Raw genomic sequence first — 18,479 nt, 5'->3', positions numbered from 1 at the left:
ACTAATACCTACTACTACTTATTAAGGAAACTTTATATATACTATATAGCGTAAAATAGTTTATAAAAGTAGATATTTATACTACCTTTTATAAAGTTAGAATAGTAGAAGGTTATAAGTCCTTAATAGCTTTCTGCACCTAGTTTAGGTTATATAAATAGTTAGTATATCTATTTAGTCTTAGTAGTGCGCTATCTACTTTCTAATAATATATTAATACCACGCTTATAGAGTTACTTAGATTATATATAATAGCCTACCTTAATAATATCCTAATTTATTTAGGAGGAGACTAGTTTAACTATATAGAAAAAGTAAAGTGTGTACTTATACTATTAAAAGAAGCAGGACTACACCTAGACTTAGAGAAGTGTGTATTTAGTGTTAAGGAGGTACACTACCTAGGCTATATTATTAAGGCAGGTAAATTACTTAGACCTAACCTTAAAAAGCTTAGGGTAGTATAGGAATAGGAATCCCCTAGGAATATAAGAGAGGTAAGGAGTTTTCTAGGTTTTACTAACTTCTACTATAATTTTATTACAAAGTTTTCTAAAGTAGTAGCGCCTTTAAACTAACTAACTAGGAAGGACACCCTATTCTAATAGGGAGAGGAAGAATAGAGTGCATTTAATATACTATAAAAGGTATTTATATCTAGACTAGTACTAACGCAATAGGACCTAGCTAAAGAAACGTTATTAGAAGTAGACTATTTAAGATACACTCTTAGGGGTTGCTTATTATAAAAAGTTAGGGGTATCTAGCGCCTAGTTACTTACTACTCTATAGTACTAATACTAGAGAGATAAAACTATACTATATATAATAAGGAATTACTAGCTATTATTAAGTATCTTAAAAGCTAGTTAGTAGAGTTATAGAGTATTTATAAACTATTTATAATATTTATAGACTATAAAAACCTAGAGTACTTTACTAGCCTTTAAAGCTTAAGCAAGTAATAGTGCTACTAGGTAGAGGAACTTTTAAAATATTAGTACATCCTATAGTATAGACCTAGCTATCTTGTAGGATAACCTAATACCTTAAGTAGGTAACTATAAGATTTAAACTCCTCTAAAGTAATACTATAGTTAGTAATACGCCCTAAATTAATTTAGGTTATAGTGTTAGAAGCAGAGGAGGCGTCTAAGTTACTAAAGGGCGCTAGCCTCTTTGCTAACCTATATATACAGATACTATAGGACAAAGTAGTACTAGAAGATAAGATATACTAAGTGCGCCTTAATGTGGTTTAGAAAGGCGCTAGGTCTTTCCTAGTTTTAGCTAACACAAAGTAATAGATAGGGGACTGTGCAATTAGCGTATACAGCACTTTGCTTTAGAGGGGCGTTATTTAGTTACTAATATAGGAACCCCTTATAACTACTATTATATAGCAAGTATATAAATTAGGTTTAGTAGGATATCTAGGAAAGAATATAATATTTTAAATACTACACTACAACTATTATTAGGATAGAATATTAGGAGATATTACGTAGTATATTTAAAACTACTATTATTATAGTACTTATATCTCCTAAAAGTACTAATAGGGTCTATTATAACCTATACTAGTCGCGTTATAATACTAGTCCTAAATATCTATAGATTTTATAGTTAACCTACCTATAAAAGATAATAGTAAACCCTAGTCCCTATTAGTTATTACTAATAGATTGTCTAAATATATTTAGCTTAAAGTAATAGTCTCTATAGTAGCTAATTATTGTGCAAGGATCTTCTAGGATAACTAGTAGTAGTTCTAGGGCTTCCTATCCTCTATTATTACTAACTAAGGTTTAGACTAGTTAGGATCCTTCTAGATAATATTATACTAGATAATAAAGATAAACTAGTTACTATCTACTATATACCACCCCTAGATAGATAGCAGGATAGAGCAGGTAAACTAAGAAGTGTAGGTAGTGCTGCGTATAATAGTATGCTTTAAGCAGACTAACTAGCCTAATTACCTACTAGCCTGCTAACTTACACTTAATAATAGGGACTCTAGTATAACTAGTATTAGCCTAAATCTACTTTTAAATAGGTATACTATAGACACGCTATAAAAGATAATATTACTACTAGTAAAGCCTAAGAATCCTTATAGAGAAGCTGTAACATTCTTGTTGCACCTATAGAGGGGTGTAGAGCTAGCGTAAGCTACTATTATATTCTAATAGTAATAATAATAGGAAGTAATAAACTAGTCTTAATACCTAGCTAAAAAGTTCCTAAAAGGTAATATAGTTTAGTTTATAATATATAATATAAAGATAAACTAACTAAGTAAAAGGTTTAACTAGCTATAGGTAAAGTATAGAGTAATAGAAGTCCCTACTCTACTTATAGTAGTATTAGACTTACTAGGGAACTTATATAAGACTGTGTATATAGATCTACTAGAGAGAGCTACTAATAACCTGCTACTAAGCTAGAAGCTTTAGAACTTATAACTAGGCCTAATAGTTACTCTAGAAAATAAAGACGCAATACTAAATAAATAGGAAGTAGAAGAGATCCTTTATATAAAGAATATAAGAGGAAAAGGGAAGTATTAAGTCCTAGTAAAATAGAAGGGGTATATTAATCTAATATAGCACCTACTAGAGGTAGTATAGGATACTAAGGCTCTAGATAGGTTTAAGGAAAAGTATAAGGATATTATATATAATAATAGCCTAATATATATAAAAGCTAGGAAGTAAGGGTAGAAGAAAACTAGAATAATAACTTAGACCTTTATTATAATTAAGAAGTAGAAAGGTATTAGAGATATCTTTTATTTATCCTTATAACACTCTAAGTAAGTGCCTTACTACTAAAGTTTTATAAGGTAGCTAATAATTAGGTAGTAGTATCTATACTATTACTATCTATAACTAACCCCCCTTTAGCTCCCCCTAAACTATTATTTATATTAATCTAACGCCTCTATATCTCTTAGTAATAGTAGTAACGCTTATGCGCAGCGTAGGTAGGGGAGGACTTAGTTAACAAGTATAAGTAATAGTAGTAGTAGTAGTAGAAGAAGGGTAGTACTTTAATAGTTTACTAATATATAGCACCCTAGGCCTAAAGAAAGTAAATATTAGAATATATATAAAGGGAATAAAGGAAAATTAATACTAATAATAAGAGTCTTAATACTATAGGTAGTACGCTTAGTAGCGCTCTTAAGCCTATTAATATAAAGGTTAGTTTAGGCCTAGGTCTTATTTATATACTAGTTAATACGCTAGAAGGTAACACTAGTAGTAGTAGTAAGCTATATAATATTATTATTACTATAACTACTATATAAAGGTGTAATAGTAGACTAAAGTAAAAATACTAAAGCACTAGTAGTAGATAGAATAATAGTACTAAGCTAATACTAATTATAGTCGCATAAGTAAGTAGTAGGGGCAAGTAGAGTAATAGTATTATTAGTTTAAGCCCTTAATATAAGATCCTTAAAATAATAGTAGAGCTAGTAGAACTATAGTATAAACTAGTAATAGGTGCCTTTAGTAGGTTTCCCTATAAAGGTGCTAAGGGTCCCCTTCTTTATAATATAGAGGTAATCCTCCTAGTAACTATAATAAAACTAAAGCTAGTTATAAAGGGCTTAGCAAATATTAGGATTATTAGTAAGGATAGCTTCTAATTAAGTATAGGTCTTATAGCTATAATAGTAGGACTTATATAAGCGCCCTAGATATAGTTAGAACTTGCTATAAAGAAAATAAAATTAAGGGGAACTTACTACTACCTTCCTAATAGTTATACTTACTAAAGAGATAAAGCTAGTTAATATACTAATTATAGGGAAGTAGCTTTATAAAGCTACTATTATATTCTTTATTATCTAAGTTACTAGAAATAATAAAGCTACTAAGTAACTAGGTTTAGGGAGATATATGCTAAACAAAAAGTTAGTGCAGGAAATATAGGGAGAATATTAGAAGTACGCACCTTATCTTAGTAGGCCTAGCGTAGGGTCTAACTGCCTTATAGTAGATTCCTACTACTAGTACTAGTAGTAGTAGATAGGGATATAATAAGGGCTAGATAGGCAGGATTTAATAGAGAAAGAGTAGAGAGAAGGGCTAATTAGGGGGGAAAATCTATTATATAACAAAGTAAGTTTAGGAAATTTATAGTAGGGTAGGATAGCTATATTAGAACTTTTATAGTAGGGTACTAAAATAAGTATATAAATGCTACACGCGTATACTACTTAATATATAGGCCTGTTATAAATTAGGAAGGAATATAAAGATATAATAATAAAATTAAAAAATATAGTAATAAAGCTAAATATAGATTATAGAGGATAAAGATATAACCCTAGACCCCTAGAAAGACAATTTCACGATAGTTTATAGGGGAAGGTTAGGGGTATATAAAGGGCTTAGGCTTATGCCTAAGCCTAGGTCTAATATAAGATAGACTAAGTCTAACACTACTACTAAGTAAACACACTAGACACCTATAAAAAGGCGTAGAGGGCTTACCTCTCCTTTAAGATACTAAATACTATTATTAACGCTTATTGTATTCTCCCTTAAGGCTAGTCTATAACACTACCTACCTACCTACGTTATTATAGAGATAGGGCTTAAAAAGCTACTATATAGTAGGCTAAAAACTCTTAAAATAATACTAAAAAAACCTATCCTAAAACCCTAATTAGGTAAGCATAAGCCCTTACGTTTATTATATCGTTAAAAGTAGCTAAAAAAATAACGCGTGGGTGGTGCTATTAGGGATAGGGTGGTAGAGGTGCCCGCACTAGCACCTCCACTACCTACCACTTGCTATAGGCGGAATATTATTCTACTAGCCTAATATAGATAGTATATAATAGTTCTACTACTATATATTACTACTCTAAAAAATCTTATAATAATACCTACTGTGTGTGGCTTAATATCCTTATATTTGTGGTGATTAGGATGTTGGTTAGGCGTGCGCTACGCGAACACGTGCATAACGCGCGCAGCCTCGGGTACCCGTGAGGTACGTTATTAGTTCAAGAGCCGCCTGCACAGTTCTGCTTGTAGAGCAGCCAGCTCGTCTTTTGTTCTTAACACAGCTTGTTGGTTCTCCACTGCTCGTCGGAGCAGGTAGCCCACGCATTCTCCTATGCTACCCCAAGTGGAGCACTTCAACACCTCAGGTGGCAGTTCACCATCGCCCTTATCTGCCAGCAATGTATAACTGACCTCGTCAGACATGCCATAGAGTTGACCAAATGCGACAGGGACGGTAGGAAGACCAGCTTTTGTGCGTTGACGGTGTAATTTGTTGGCTGAGAGCACGGAGTCGCGGTTGTGTGATGCGAGGAAGAGGCTTATAGACGGAAAGGGACGAAATGCGCCGAATTCACCCAGCTCACGTTGAAGTATTCCATGTGATGTGCCATTGTATGCGTTGTCTATGTCTTCCTTGAAGTCATGGATCAAGGATCGGTCGTCTGACAAGAGATAGGCGCCACGTACAAGCTTCACACCGAGTGTAAACCCGTCTTTCTCCGCTTCTGCCATATGGTGGGCCAGTACTAATGGCGTGCTCTTTAGGTAGGCTTGGTAGGTGTTGTAGATGACAGCCGTTCCATCCGTGTTGAACTTGCGCATGAGCTCGAGCGCGGTGCGATTAATGCCGTTCTGCCAATGCTGAGATTCAGCATCGATGATGATCTGGATGCCGCGTTGCTTACACTTGATAGCAACCTCATCTAGTGCGTCGAGCATCTGCTGTGGAGGAAGTTCTCCTCTGCTTAGAGTTTCTGTAACCATGAGACCACCTCCAGTCGTCCTATTCAATGATCTGTTAGAGATGCCTTGTTCCGTTACATTAATGAAGGCTATTTACTTTATCGCCAGTATGTCACCCTTGGAGATCATATCGACGGTCTTCAATGTTCCAATCCGCCATGTCTCGATATCGACGTCATGGGTTGTCGCCGTCTCCACTGCTTTCTCTGGAGAGTGCAAATCTGGCGACTTGCTCCTATAATCGAATACTGTCTCTTTCGCAAATGTAAGAATAACGGCTTTGAAGCCCAGGTCTTTCAGTTTCCGTACGCAAGCTCTCGTCTCCTGCTCTGTCTCTCCCGCACAGAACTGTTTGTATAGCGTTTGCTTCAGGATTCCCTTGAGCACAAGATTCCTGTCCACGTTGAATAAAAGACCGCGGTTTGGTTTTGCCAAGAATGAGAGGAGATGGAGTGATAGGGTAAGTAAGAATTTGTTGGATGAAACTGTGGTAATGAAGAGAGATCGGAGCAGCATTGAAGTCGGCATCACTGCCAAAGGGTGCTGCTTGAAAGGGCTGTTCTTGAACGTTGTGGTGTCTTTCTTGCCTCGAGGCATTCGGGCCATTGAACTGCATCGTACTCCAAAAGCATTGATATTGATGTCCCCTCTTTTCAAACCGACCCATCGAATCATTGCACCGCTCAAACGAGGCCAAAGCATATCTGTATCTGTTCACGGAGAGATGGATGCAGATAGAAGGAAGCAGATATGCATATAGTAGGAAGGCAATTCGGGACCCCATACAAGCGAATATAGAATCATATATAATCTTATCTTGTGCGTTGTTCCATCAAGAGGTCTACAACCCCGCTCTATACTCACTGACGTGGGGCATCAACTTCCCCGTGACTATCACATCGAAGAAACGTGACCAGGGTGATCTGACGAATTGCGAAGAAACAACACATAATTTGTAGGATTGAAGCTAATGTTGTCGTATGAGTTCATGTCAGAGCACATAACACCAGCGGCGAAAAGATACAATAGGCTTCTCATGTAAAGGCTTGCCATGGACTGCATATACCCCATGATGGTAAGGCTTGGAGGGCTTGTGGGTACAGCGGCCGCTTTGAATCGGCTTATGGGGGCTATGATATTACAATTTCCGCTGACTTGAAGAAATGAAATCGTTGCCGCAAATTGGGCAAATGATAGATTGAACTGGTTTTGGACAGAGTGCATGTTGTTGATACTAACATCTGTTTCCACGGCTGGTATATCAATATTGTTGTAAGCGGTCCCTCGGGACTGAGCTTGCATGCCCCTGATTGAGCAAGACCTTGTTTTCACAAACGTCTTGGATAGATCAGTAGACGAGGACAACATCTACATGATGCATGCATCTGTCAATCAGTAAGCTACATCACAGGTGGTGTAGCTTGAAGGGAATACTGAATTCATATTTAGTCTGTAACTATTGTCTTTTCATTAACCTTTTGACGTGGCTTATGCATGACTGACAAGCCTCGTTAATATCACAGGCGGGTAAATGGGTAACAGGTAGATGGTAGCATTCCTTTTAGCTCCAGGTGGTTGGATGTTGAAGTTGAGGGCTTGAGCACTCCAGCTGTGAGGCGGCACTAGAGCCAAAAGGGAAATGGGAAGGGACCATGCTCCATTGCTCCCCTCATGCTTCGTTGGGCCATGGCTTCATTTGCTCCATTGCTCCATTGCTTCTAGTATTACTCCCATTGCTCCCATTGCTTCCATTGCTTCCATTGCTCACATTGCATTGCGCCATTGCGACGCCTGCTAAACACCTCTCTCACAGCCGCTGTGTCTACCATGTCCTGTGCCAGTGCTCATACTGTACTCTGAAGCAGCCGCCATCGCCGCCATGGTACTTGACCGCCGATGCCCATGAGCTGCATCCCACGTTGCAGCAGCCCGCGCCGCCCTTGCCCCCCTCGCAATCCTCGTCCCCCTCGCCTCCCTCGGGGTCGACCATGTCGGCTTCAAACATGCGCGTGTTCGTGCAATGGAAGGACTCGACCGTGTTTGCCGGCGAAGACATCGAGTGCACCATCACCTTTCGGAACGTGGCGTCCATCGAAGGCGGCGACCCATGGCGGCCATCACGCAAGCAGCACAACGGCTTCGCAGGAGGAGCTGGAGCCGCAGTAGCAGCAAGTGGAGGCGACCGACACGATCGGCAGCGCAGACTTCCCCCGGTGCACTCGTCGACGAGGCCGACCATGTCGCGCAACTCGTCGTTTGTCTCGGCGCAGGCTCCCCCCAAGATGGCCCACAGCCTCCACGGCGGCCCAGCGCTCTCACTGCATAACCCGTCGACGGTGGGAGAGCGTCGGCCGCCCCTGACGTCGGGCGCGGTAGGCAGCAAGAGCGCCAGCGGACAGCGCCATGGAAGGTCACTATCCATTATCTCACTAGGCGCACACGCAACCGCAACCAAGCACGCAAACAACGCAAACCCGCCCGCAGATAGCCACCAAGAACGGGGGGGCATACCCATACGACGGCCGCCGCGGGGCCATGCGCGGTCGGCAAGCCTGCAGGTGGTGCCTGGCCGCCCCAACTCATATCCAGGTACGGGCAGCATGATGAGCATCGTGGAGGGGCACACTTCCCTGCACTGACCGACTGACACTGTGCCAGTCGCCTCTCCAGGCCACCGTTCGGCCACACACCCCTCGCCGCTGTCGGCCGCTTCTCCCCAATTATCGCACCCTGCGCCCACCGATTTCGTCTTCCCACCACGCTCTCCACGCAGGCGACCTGACATCACGACGACGCCCGTCACGCCCATTCCCCCTACTACGCGGAAGCCTTCCAACTCGTTCTCGCACAACTTCAAATTCCCCACTACTCCTCTGTCCGCCCCGCCACCTGACGAACCTCGGGTCGAACCACGCAGCAGAAGTCCTGCAAAGGCAGTCAGTAGGCGCGGACAATCTCCACGGCTACAGCATGAGGGTCGCAGAAACCCAACGAGTGCCACGCTGGAGACACTCTCACCGGTAGCTAGGATCATTTCGGGTTCGAGCATGGATGACACCCCGCGTAGTAGTGGCGAGTTCTATTCGATGAGCAACAACTCAAATGACACGCTCATGTCCGAATACACTGCCCATCCGTCAGCCCGGCTCCTCCAGCGGCCGTCGCATCATCGCTCTCCATCCCACTTGGCGCCAACACCCCAGCAGGCTCGTCCAGAGTCCTTGATGATGGGTTATGCTCAGATAACGGGCTCCTTCACCCTTGATGGTTCACTGATCAACCAAGCCCCTTTTGAAGAGGTCAAGAGAAAGGGCGTGGTCGGTGGACAGGGGGGAGGTGGTGTTGTGGGAGTGGACAAGACCAAGCGCGAGAGTGGTCTCTTTGGTGCGCTGGGATGGGGCAATATCGGAGAGTCGCTGGGTGGTTTGCTAGGTGCATCGGAGCCGTCTAGCATACGAGAGATGCGGGGCAAGGCGAGCTCCAAGACCGTCCCGCTCATCAGTACGCCGCAGTCGATACTGTTTGTGGACCTGAAGCTCGCACCCGGCGAGAGTCGGAGCTTCACCTACAGCTTTACCATACCTCGAGGTCTGCCGCCTACACATAAGGGACGGTCTATCAAGGTGGCATACAGTCTTACTATTGGAACACAGCGTGCTGGTTCTACGAAGGATCAGCAAGTGAGACAAGTCGAGATTCCATTCCGAGTCTTTGGGAGTGTAAATAGTATGTACAATTTCCCCTCTCGTGTGTTCATGGTTTGCAATCCCTAATAGCTTCTTAGGCCGTGGGGAGATTCTTGGACATGATCTCATGTCTCCCTACATCATCTTGCGCGATCAAGCGCGAACCAAAGCCATCGATCCCGCTACTCACACCAAGTCCCCCTCCTTGGTCAAAAAGGCCTCTATATCAGCCAAGCCAGAAGAAAACACCTTCAGCGATTTCCTCCAATACGTAGATAACCTCCTTGACCGTCCACGCCAAAACGCCAACATGGGACTCCTTTCTCCTACCGGCACCACACCCGGCCGCTCCTCCATCGCCGAAGAGCCTCCAACAATGAAAGAGGCGATTGACACTGCCATCTTACGTAGCAACCTCACTGGTGCGGCGAATCAATCGGCAAACCGCTTTGAAATCGCACGCAGTGGAAGACGCGTCGCTGTTATTATGCTTGCGCGACCATCGTATCGCCTTGGCGAAACAATGAGCGCAGTCATTGATTTCACAAACTCGCATATCCCTTGTTATTCTATACATGTCTCCCTGGAAAGCTCTGAAAAGGTTGACCCAGCCATTGCGCTAAGATCAAATGCATCCATTTACCGCGTCACCAAGAAAGTCCACGCCTCGTTCTCAGAAAACGCGCTGTTTGCGCGAAAACTTGCATTCTCGCCTACCATACCCCCAAACGCGACACCCGAATTCATCACCAGCGGGGTTAGTCTGGAGTGGAAACTACGCTTCGAGTTTATTACCCCACGGCTGGTACATGAGAGCGGGGAAGAGGGAAATTGGGACGATTTACTCGAGGAGATTAGTCAGGATGATAGGGGCGTGATATTAGCGGCCGCGCAAAGGTTACCAGCGGAGAGCTTTGAGATTCAGGTCCCGCTAAGAGTATATGGGGCTGTTAGTGGAGTGGCGGAGGAAATGGATGAGGAGGGGCTGCCTGTATAAGCCAGGGGGGTTGGGCCGAAAGAAAGAACAAGGATATAGAGTGGTTACAGGGGCCTATAGGTTTCAAGTGTACATAATGTTTTGATCGAAAGAGGTACAAATGACATGCATGAGAATGAACGTCAGGGTGATACTGCTGACTGACTAGCATCATTTGATCTTATCTTGACCACTCGTTTCTACCTGTCAGAAATCGTTCAAGTAGAGATTTCATGAAGCACGATCAAAAAAACAAATCAGGTATACATTTCTTGGGCCTAATCTTGTAAAGGGACACGAGGCACAGTGATCTCCACTTAACTAATTACAAAAGCACACATAATTAGTTTCTATCTTACATGGACTGAGAATTTAAATCCCCTTTTCGGTCATCCTCCAAACTCGAGTATTTCACTCGTCTGTGAATCACACATTATTTCTGACGCGAAAAAAAAAGCGTGTACCTCATGCTCATGTATGCCCTATTTCCCCCTTCCCGGTTCGACAGTGGTGATGTATAGGTACATCCACTTTTTCGAATTCGCCTGAAAAACGCCATGCTCATGTAGTGACTACCAAATAGAAGTCTTCATGTGTCTTCTCTTCTTGGTATGTTGCCGAATTCGACATCTTCTTCATATTATTCTTTTCCCCTTCGCTCTTGCTCCTCTTGATTGATCCAACTCCCTGCTACTGATCACAGCAAGCACATGATCCACCCTGCAAGCCCCATAAGAAGCCCCTCCAACCATCCCTCTACTCCCCGGCCCCTGGCGGGCACACCCGCTGCCCAACTACTGCTACTCCTCCCTTGTCCAATCCCACTTGCTATCCAATCGCCCATGTCCCTACCAGCAGTGGTGGAGCTCGCTCCATTTGTAGAGGTCGTCTGCGCATTCGTGCTCGCCGGTACCCTCGTCAAAGCAATGGTACTCGATTGTCCATCCACCATGAGCGCCGTGCCCACACTATCAAGACTGTACGTTGTTCCGTTCATTGTAACCGCTTGCCCTGGCTGAAGCGTCTTTCCAGGCGCGAGAACGTATTCGGTGGTTCCATCTCTTACCTGGGCCAGGTACGTGTTGTCATTGATAGTGAGCACGGGTGCAGCAGTCACATAGGCATCTAAGGCTGCGAGTGTTGTGACTTGCCCATTGACCACGATGATGTTTTCGGATCCTGAGATGGGGAGCGAGTAGGTTGTGCCTGAGACTGTAATCTTGTTGCCGGGAAGCAAAGTCTGGTCTGGGGATAGGATGTAGGCTACTTGACCGTTGACCGTGGTCACAAGGACCATGTCTCCATTTGCGAGAATGAGAGCTGGTGCTGGAGTTGCTGCAGGGGCATTTTGCAGGGTTTGTGTGACGTCATTCATGATCGCGATGGGACCGCTGGGCACGAGGCTGATTGTGCTCCCGTCGACGACGATGGCGGGACCGCCAGGCTTCAATGTTGCGGTACCGACGATGAACTGCCCTTGGGGGTTTGCCGTGATTCTTTCATCTCCAACGGTGAGAACGGACGGGCCTGTGGGTTTCGGCTGGGTGTTGTAGGGGATTGTGTGGCCGTCTACGATGATCTCTGATCCACCATTAGGCGAGGGAGCAACGACAGGTACACCATTGATTGTCTTAGTCTCCCCTGGCTTGAATGTCTCTGGTCCGATAGCGATCATGGGAACCCATGGCATGTTGCTCTGTGCCGGGTCGGTATTCTGTATTGGTTTCGGGGTTTGGATCGGGAAGATTTGGTTGCCAATTGTGATCCTTGGTTCTTGTGTTTGTTGCGATTCATCATTTGGCCTTGGCCGATTGTTTGAATTGTTGTTTGGAATGTTGCTTGGATTGTTGTTTGGATTGTTGTCCGAGTTGTCCGAGTTGTCCGAGTTGTCCGAGTTGTTGGGGTTGTTGGGGTTGTTGGGGTTGTTGGGGTTGTTGGGGTTATTGGGCTTGTTCGAGTTGTTCGAGTTGTTCGAGTTGTTCGAGTTGTTCGAGTTGTTCGAGTTGTTCGAGTTGTTGGGCTTATTCGAGTTGTTCGAATTGTTTGAGTTGTTGGGCTTATTTGAGTTGTTGTTCGGGCTATTAAGGTTGTTGTTGGAATGATTGTTTGGTCGATCCGGGTTCACATTTGGTTGAGGGGTAGGCCCTGGAGGCGAGTTGTTGTTATTGTTGTTGTTGCGATGGTGACCATCGTCTGGCTTGGATGTCACCAACGGTTTTACGTAATCACATCTTAAACATCCCTGCCTTGTCACGTGCTGAGATGTTGAAGCGAATGTTGTCGAAAGGAATGTGCTTGTAGCCAATGACGGTACATTTGGGTTCGCGGGTAGAGGAAGCTCAATCGAATCTGTCCTTGTGGCTGGTGGTGCCACGGGAGGTACCTGACTAGGTTTGGGCGTGGGTCGAACTGTGCATGTCGCAATATCGGAACCACGAAATTGCTCCATGAATTCCGGATCCTTTTTGAAGTAGTTGATCAACTTTGTTGGTAGTAAAAATGGATCACCGCTGTAAGTCGATGTAGGTGCCGCCGTATACGTTTCGATGAAGTAACTCCAATCCTCAGTCTTGGTAGGTACCCAATTTGAAAGACGTGTCAGAGGATGCTGACAGGCGATACCCGGGGCCGTACCGAGTCCAGCGCTTTGGTCTCCAGGTTCGTCCAACCCGCCGACAAATTTATTGTGAATGACATAGGTGGGCCCCGCCTCCACTTCAAGTAGAACGCCAATTGTTGGCCTTATGAGAAATGTGGGTGTAGAATGAGTAATGGTTTCGTTCATAGTTCCGAGGACAACGGTTTTGGTTTTATTGAGTGTCGTCAACTCGGTAGTCACTGTATCAATGGTTCCCTCATGAAAGTAGGTGACATATTGTGTCAAGATAGTTTCTGTAACGACTAGGCTGGTCCACGGATTAAGAATGTTGTCAGGTTCGTAATAGGTAGTGACCGGGTCGTAAATCTCGAGTGCACAACCAGTGCATTGTTCACAACCAGGGCACTGTGCAGCAGAGGAAGTGTTCCAGTACCTAATCGGATGAGTTGGCAGTGGCGTTGCTTTTGATAGAGATGGTGCTGCTGATGGCACAGGGTACAGATCAGCGGCGTCAGGTGTATAGAGTGGTGGATGTGGGACGTCTGAATGTTGGACTATAGTTAGCAAATCATAACCTCTCACCTATCTCGACGATTCTGGTAATTTAATATGGCAAAGTCTCTGAAGTTGTGTCTACCTGAGAACAGCTCGCGATTTCCCACGTGACACAGCTTCATGTTACTGGGAAATCCACTTACGTGATTGAGGCCTTGCAGGCTTCGGTGGAACCACAGGCGAATCACCTCCTACTGGCGAAGGAACCAGAGGGACATTAGGTGGGCGGCCATTTGGGCCTTGGCCTGAAGGTGGAATGGCTGGATCTGAAGGCACTGTGACCTCATCTGAAGGTACTCCCGCCTCGCTTTCAAGCAGAACAGGAGGCTTCTCTGGCGGCGGACCTGCCACGCTTTCAAGCAGAACAGGCTCCTCTGCAGGTGGTACAACAGCCTCACTTGAGAGTAGGATAGGCTCATCTGAAGAGGCTATGGAAGTGACATTTTTGGCTGGATCTGTGGTTTTGTTAGTGACTAGAAATTGGCAGGCGTTGGCAACGAGACCTACACTGGCCGTGGACCGGCTCAGCAACGAATGCAAAGGCCAGCAGAACCGAGGTCAAGGTCGCGAGGTTACGCATCCTGCTCATTCTCTCCCTCTACACAAACGAGTGACAGTGTGAGGTCGGAGCCAGACGTTCGCCACCGCAATGAGACAGCAAGTCAGAAGCGCAAATCCCAAGATTGCAAGGTTGAGATTCGATTGAAGGCTGTCATCTATCTGGAGGGGGTGCCCGACTCGGCTCGGGTGCGAGGAAGAGACTGCGATGCGATCCATGCGCGCTGTCGCTGAACTGTCCAAACAAAGCGGCCACCCAATGGACGCGTGGAAGAACGGGGCCGACGTGTAGGAGTGTGGCCGAGCTGAGCAGCTAAAGGGAAACCTTGAAACTCCTGGATGCATGGGCTGACTTGGCTCCTCGCGGAAGCAGTCTGAGCACGGGCCGATGGCCACTGACGACAGCATCTGTGCTTGTGCCGGGCCCAGCCATGGTACTGTATATTGTAGAGCATGGAGGTACCGTAGGGTAACTGTACTAGGTACAATACTTTGTGATGGTCGTTCGCAGGACAGGATCTGGCCTACCTGGTGGAGAGCCCTAGGAGCAAGCAGTGCGGCGCCGAATCGTATCTGGTTTTCTGCGATACTGTTTGTCTCCCTCCTCCTCCTGTCCGTTCTCACAGCAGATGGCCCTTTTTGCGGGCGCGGGGTGTGGAGGAGTGATGTGGTCGCAGGGCTGAGGGCGGACTACTGGGTGATGGAGGTAGCATGATCGACATACTAAATGATGGCGGGTCGCACAAAACTACCGAAAAGGTCTGCTTGAGCCCATGGCGAGGAGATTGCAAAGGGCCTAGCGATCATGCTACCCAAGGTGCGTACTATAGTAGTGCCCATGTTGTGTGACTCTGTATTGTACTGATGTAGTAGGTGTGTGCTATCACTGTACTGACTGAACTATCACACAGTAGTAGGTACAGTACCTTAGTTGCGCGCAGCACCCCCATCTCTGGCCGGGTGCGGCACACCCTGGACTCGCAGGTATCATGTGTAGTGTATGTGTGGGCAACTGTTGACATGGCTGTGCAGGCTGGCTGGCCTCGGCCATTTTGCGTGAATTGCGTGCATTACAGCAGCTGTCGCGTCGCCATCTACCACATACATGGCATATATGCTCTGATACCTAGTATGTAGAGCGTGCACATGCCAAAGCAGTACTCATGGGCCATGATATTTGCTGGAGCAGAGGCAGCCACTACAGACTCTCGAGTCTACTAGGTACAACAGTGCCATGATACGGTGGTAGGTAGTGCCAGGCATTCAGGTCCCTAGGCTACTTGGGTAGATATTGCTGTTCAAGTGCTTACTTTCTCCATTGGCCTTTGCCTTTGCCCTTTTCCTTTCACGCATACCAAAGGAGGAGGCTGACAGGATCGACAAGCTCCGTCGACTTGTGTGTGGAGCCTTCTAGACATAGTCGTCTGGTCAGTGGACGGACGGCGCCATGGCACACGCCGATGCATTGACAGTCCGCCCGCTCCCCCATGTCCGATGCATGTTTGCTGCTTACCATAGTAGCCCCATCCGTCCTTTTTCCAAGAGAAATGCGCATGGGGAGGGGGTGGGAGGGTGTGCCCAGTGCCTTCGCTAAGTCTCGCCCGTCGTTTATGGTCGTCCAAGGTTGCCCCTTCGCTGTACCTACCTACCACACTTTCACTCTCTGACCACGAAGCCAATCCCCTCGCAAAAGCCTCGTCCGGGACACGCTTTGACGGTCGTTTCGTTCGCACACGACAGCAGTCCTGTACTAGCTAGTCTTCGACCTCATACCCCCATACTCAGGGCTGAGCATGTGGCGTGAGCACCTTGTTTCGTCCCCTACACTTCCAGTATCCTACCCACCACACCTACACTATCTACCAACTATCCACTATGATCCTTTAATTTAATCAAATCTATGTACTGTGTGAACCTACTCTGGTTCTGTACCCTTCTTTCGTCAATCGTTTCGCTCGCCAAAACCTGTACGTTCGCTACGTAATGGGAGCCGTCGCGCGGGCAACCGGCCCTCCGCAGCCATTTGTCGTTCCTCCTTCGCAAAAATTCGACGGCAACGATGGATCCTGGAGCACTTTCACCGTGTCCGTCGGAACCCCTGGCCAGGACTTTCGCGTCTTGCCCTCGACCAAAGGCGGCGTCACCTATCTTGTTGCGCCTGAGGGCTGCTTGCCTGGTATCGACCCCGAAGGATGTCCAGAGGCGCGAGGAGCCGAAATCTTCAACAGCGCGCAAAACATTGGCTTTCAGGCCAATGTCTCGACAACATGGTCTGCCATTGGACAGTACGAAATCGACCTGGAGCAGTCACTCAACTATACCTCGAGGGGACTGTTCGGCTTCGATCGCGTGCAATTGGGCCCTGCCGCCGCTGGCTCCGCCCTGGCTCTCGACAGCCAAGTCGTGGCTGGAATCGCAGATCCAGACTACTACATGGGCATTCTCCCTTTGGGCACCGCAGACTCCAGCTTTTCCAGTCTTGGCCGATCCGTCGATTCCCTGATGAATCAACTGCGTAATACTTCAAAAATACCTAGCCTGTCCTATGCATACACGGCGGGCGCATCTTATCGCCTCAAATCAGTCTTTGGAAGCTTAATATTAGGAGGATACGATTCCACTCGCTTCAAACCAAACACCAACAACTTCTCCTTCACATTTTCAACGGATCCCTCCAAACTTCTCACTGTGGGCGTGGATTCCATCATGGCTACAAACACCCTCCAAGGCACCTTTTCCCTCACATCCGGCGCCCATTTCTCCGTCATAGACTCAACCGTTCCTCATCTCTGGCTCCCCGAAGATGTCTGCGCGCAATTCGAAGCAGCCTTTGGACTCACATACGACCCTCAAACCGGGCTTTACCTTGTCAATGACACCGTCCACCAGCAGCTTCGAAACAACAATCCCGTCGTAACAGTGAAACTCATCAATTCGCTCACAGGCTCCTCGACAAACTACACAAATATCGAACTACCCTATGCCGCCTTTGATCTCCAAGCCTCATACCCTTACTACCAAAACGCCACAAACTACTTCCCCATACGGCGCGCCGCAAATTCGACCCAATACGTCCTCGGCCGTACCTTGCTTCAAGAATCCTACTTGATCGTCGACTACGAACGTGCAAACTTTACCATCGCCCAAGCCACATGGCCTGACCCCCTTCCCGCCGCAAACATCATCACCATCTCTCCGCCCTCCTCTGACAACCCTTCCTCCTCCTCTAGCCTAAGCATCGGCGCAATCGTCGGCATAGCCATTGGCGCCGCCTTGCTCATCCTCTTCGCCATTCTCGGCCTCTTCCTCTACCGCCGACGCCGTACTGTTCAGCCCCAAGCAAAACACTACGAACTCGCCGGCGCCCAGATATCGCAATCCACCGTTGCGCCATCGACCGCCACAACGCCCGCCACTGCCACCCATATGAACATCAACACCGGCGGCGCCGTTAGTGCCGTCGTCCCTCTCAAAGCGCCCGAGCCACCACAAGAACTCAGCGGAACACCCTTGACTGAACTCGCGTCTCCCAACTCCATGATTGGGGACAGTCACAGCTATCCCCAGGATAGAAAGACGACTGTAAATATGAATCATGAGCCGGTGGAGTTGCCTGCCGACTCTCGGCTGCCAATTACGCCTCGGTGGCAGGAAGTCACGATAGAGAACCTGCCACCACCGCCACCATGGAGGCCTCCGCACCAGAGGCACCATGAAATGGAGGGCAATGATAGAGCGAGCCTGAGTCAGGCACCAAGCAGTGCGGGAGTCAGTAGAAGTGACGAGGAACCACGGAGTGGTGTGAGTCCAATGACAACGGGTTTCGGGGGCGATGTCAAGACACCTCGGTGGTGACTGGGTCAGTCGTGAATCTGACACTAGCACAAGTGGAACGATCATAGAGGGAGGGCTGGGTCCAAGGTGTTCCGCGTTCTGGGTGCGACTTTTGAGATACCAATTTGATTTTGTACGTGGGATATAGAACTTCATCTAGGCTTAAAACCAATGAGATAGATCCAGAAACTTCGTTGCAATGGATTGCTATAACGGTCATGTCAAAGTACAGTGCAAATTGTGTATTTGTCGTGTACAGTCTATCCCTTTATCCCAAAATGTCAGACTCAAGGGAAGTTGGCCCTGTGGGAGACTACGCAGTGTTAGAGCTCTACAGTCAAATAATCTAATCAGTGTTTGGATACGCAGATCCGCTTCAGTCTTCCTCATGCGTAAAGCAAATTACATCATTGATCGTCATGTCGAGTTGTGTACATACTATACTGACTTGGCACAGTGCGGTTCAGTACAAACCAAGCACTCCACTCTTTCCTCCA

At 46.4% G+C, this 18,479-nt stretch overlaps 5 protein-coding genes across 5 annotated transcripts; 2 read left to right on the top strand and 3 right to left on the bottom strand.

Annotated features, from left to right (window-relative positions):
- Positions 1-5,024: 5,024 nt before the first annotated feature.
- On the bottom strand, positions 5,025-6,371 carry IAQ61_008839 (uncharacterized protein; the record flags this gene model as incomplete). The annotated part of the gene is made up of 2 exons (XM_003836433.1): positions 5,025-5,814; positions 5,872-6,371. 2 exons carry the CDS (start codon positions 6,369-6,371, stop codon positions 5,025-5,027), a joined length of 1,290 nt encoding a protein of 429 aa, XP_003836481.1.
- A 297-nt stretch (positions 6,372-6,668) lies between these two features.
- On the bottom strand, positions 6,669-7,076 carry IAQ61_008838 (uncharacterized protein; the record flags this gene model as incomplete). The annotated part of the gene is made up of 1 exon (XM_066098147.1): positions 6,669-7,076. The coding sequence occupies one exon, from the start codon at positions 7,074-7,076 to the stop codon at positions 6,669-6,671; it is 408 nt and encodes a 135-aa protein (XP_065951786.1).
- Positions 7,077-7,481: 405 nt separating this feature from the next.
- IAQ61_008837 (uncharacterized protein) lies at positions 7,482-10,606 on the top strand. Its single transcript, XM_003836432.2, has 3 exons — positions 7,482-8,363; positions 8,433-9,500; positions 9,559-10,606. The coding sequence occupies exons 1-3, from the start codon at positions 7,763-7,765 to the stop codon at positions 10,455-10,457; spliced, it is 2,568 nt and encodes an 855-aa protein (XP_003836480.2). The 5' UTR covers positions 7,482-7,762; the 3' UTR covers positions 10,458-10,606.
- A 527-nt stretch (positions 10,607-11,133) lies between these two features.
- On the bottom strand, positions 11,134-14,170 carry IAQ61_008836 (uncharacterized protein; the record flags this gene model as incomplete). The annotated part of the gene is made up of 3 exons (XM_066098146.1): positions 11,134-13,577; positions 13,734-14,045; positions 14,098-14,170. The coding sequence occupies 3 exons, from the start codon at positions 14,168-14,170 to the stop codon at positions 11,134-11,136; spliced, it is 2,829 nt and encodes a 942-aa protein (XP_065951785.1).
- A 1,961-nt stretch (positions 14,171-16,131) lies between these two features.
- IAQ61_008835 (uncharacterized protein) lies at positions 16,132-18,003 on the top strand (the record flags this gene model as incomplete). The annotated part of the gene is made up of 1 exon (XM_003836430.1): positions 16,132-18,003. One exon carries the CDS (start codon positions 16,132-16,134, stop codon positions 18,001-18,003), a length of 1,872 nt encoding a protein of 623 aa, XP_003836478.1.
- Between the last annotated feature and the right edge of the window lie 476 nt (positions 18,004-18,479).

This window comes from Plenodomus lingam, assembly GCF_022343315.1.
Source record: "Plenodomus lingam strain CAN1 chromosome Unknown contig_5, whole genome shotgun sequence".
Taxonomy (NCBI): domain Eukaryota; kingdom Fungi; phylum Ascomycota; class Dothideomycetes; order Pleosporales; family Leptosphaeriaceae; genus Plenodomus; species Plenodomus lingam.
This window is presented reverse-complemented; position numbering and strand designations above follow the sequence as displayed.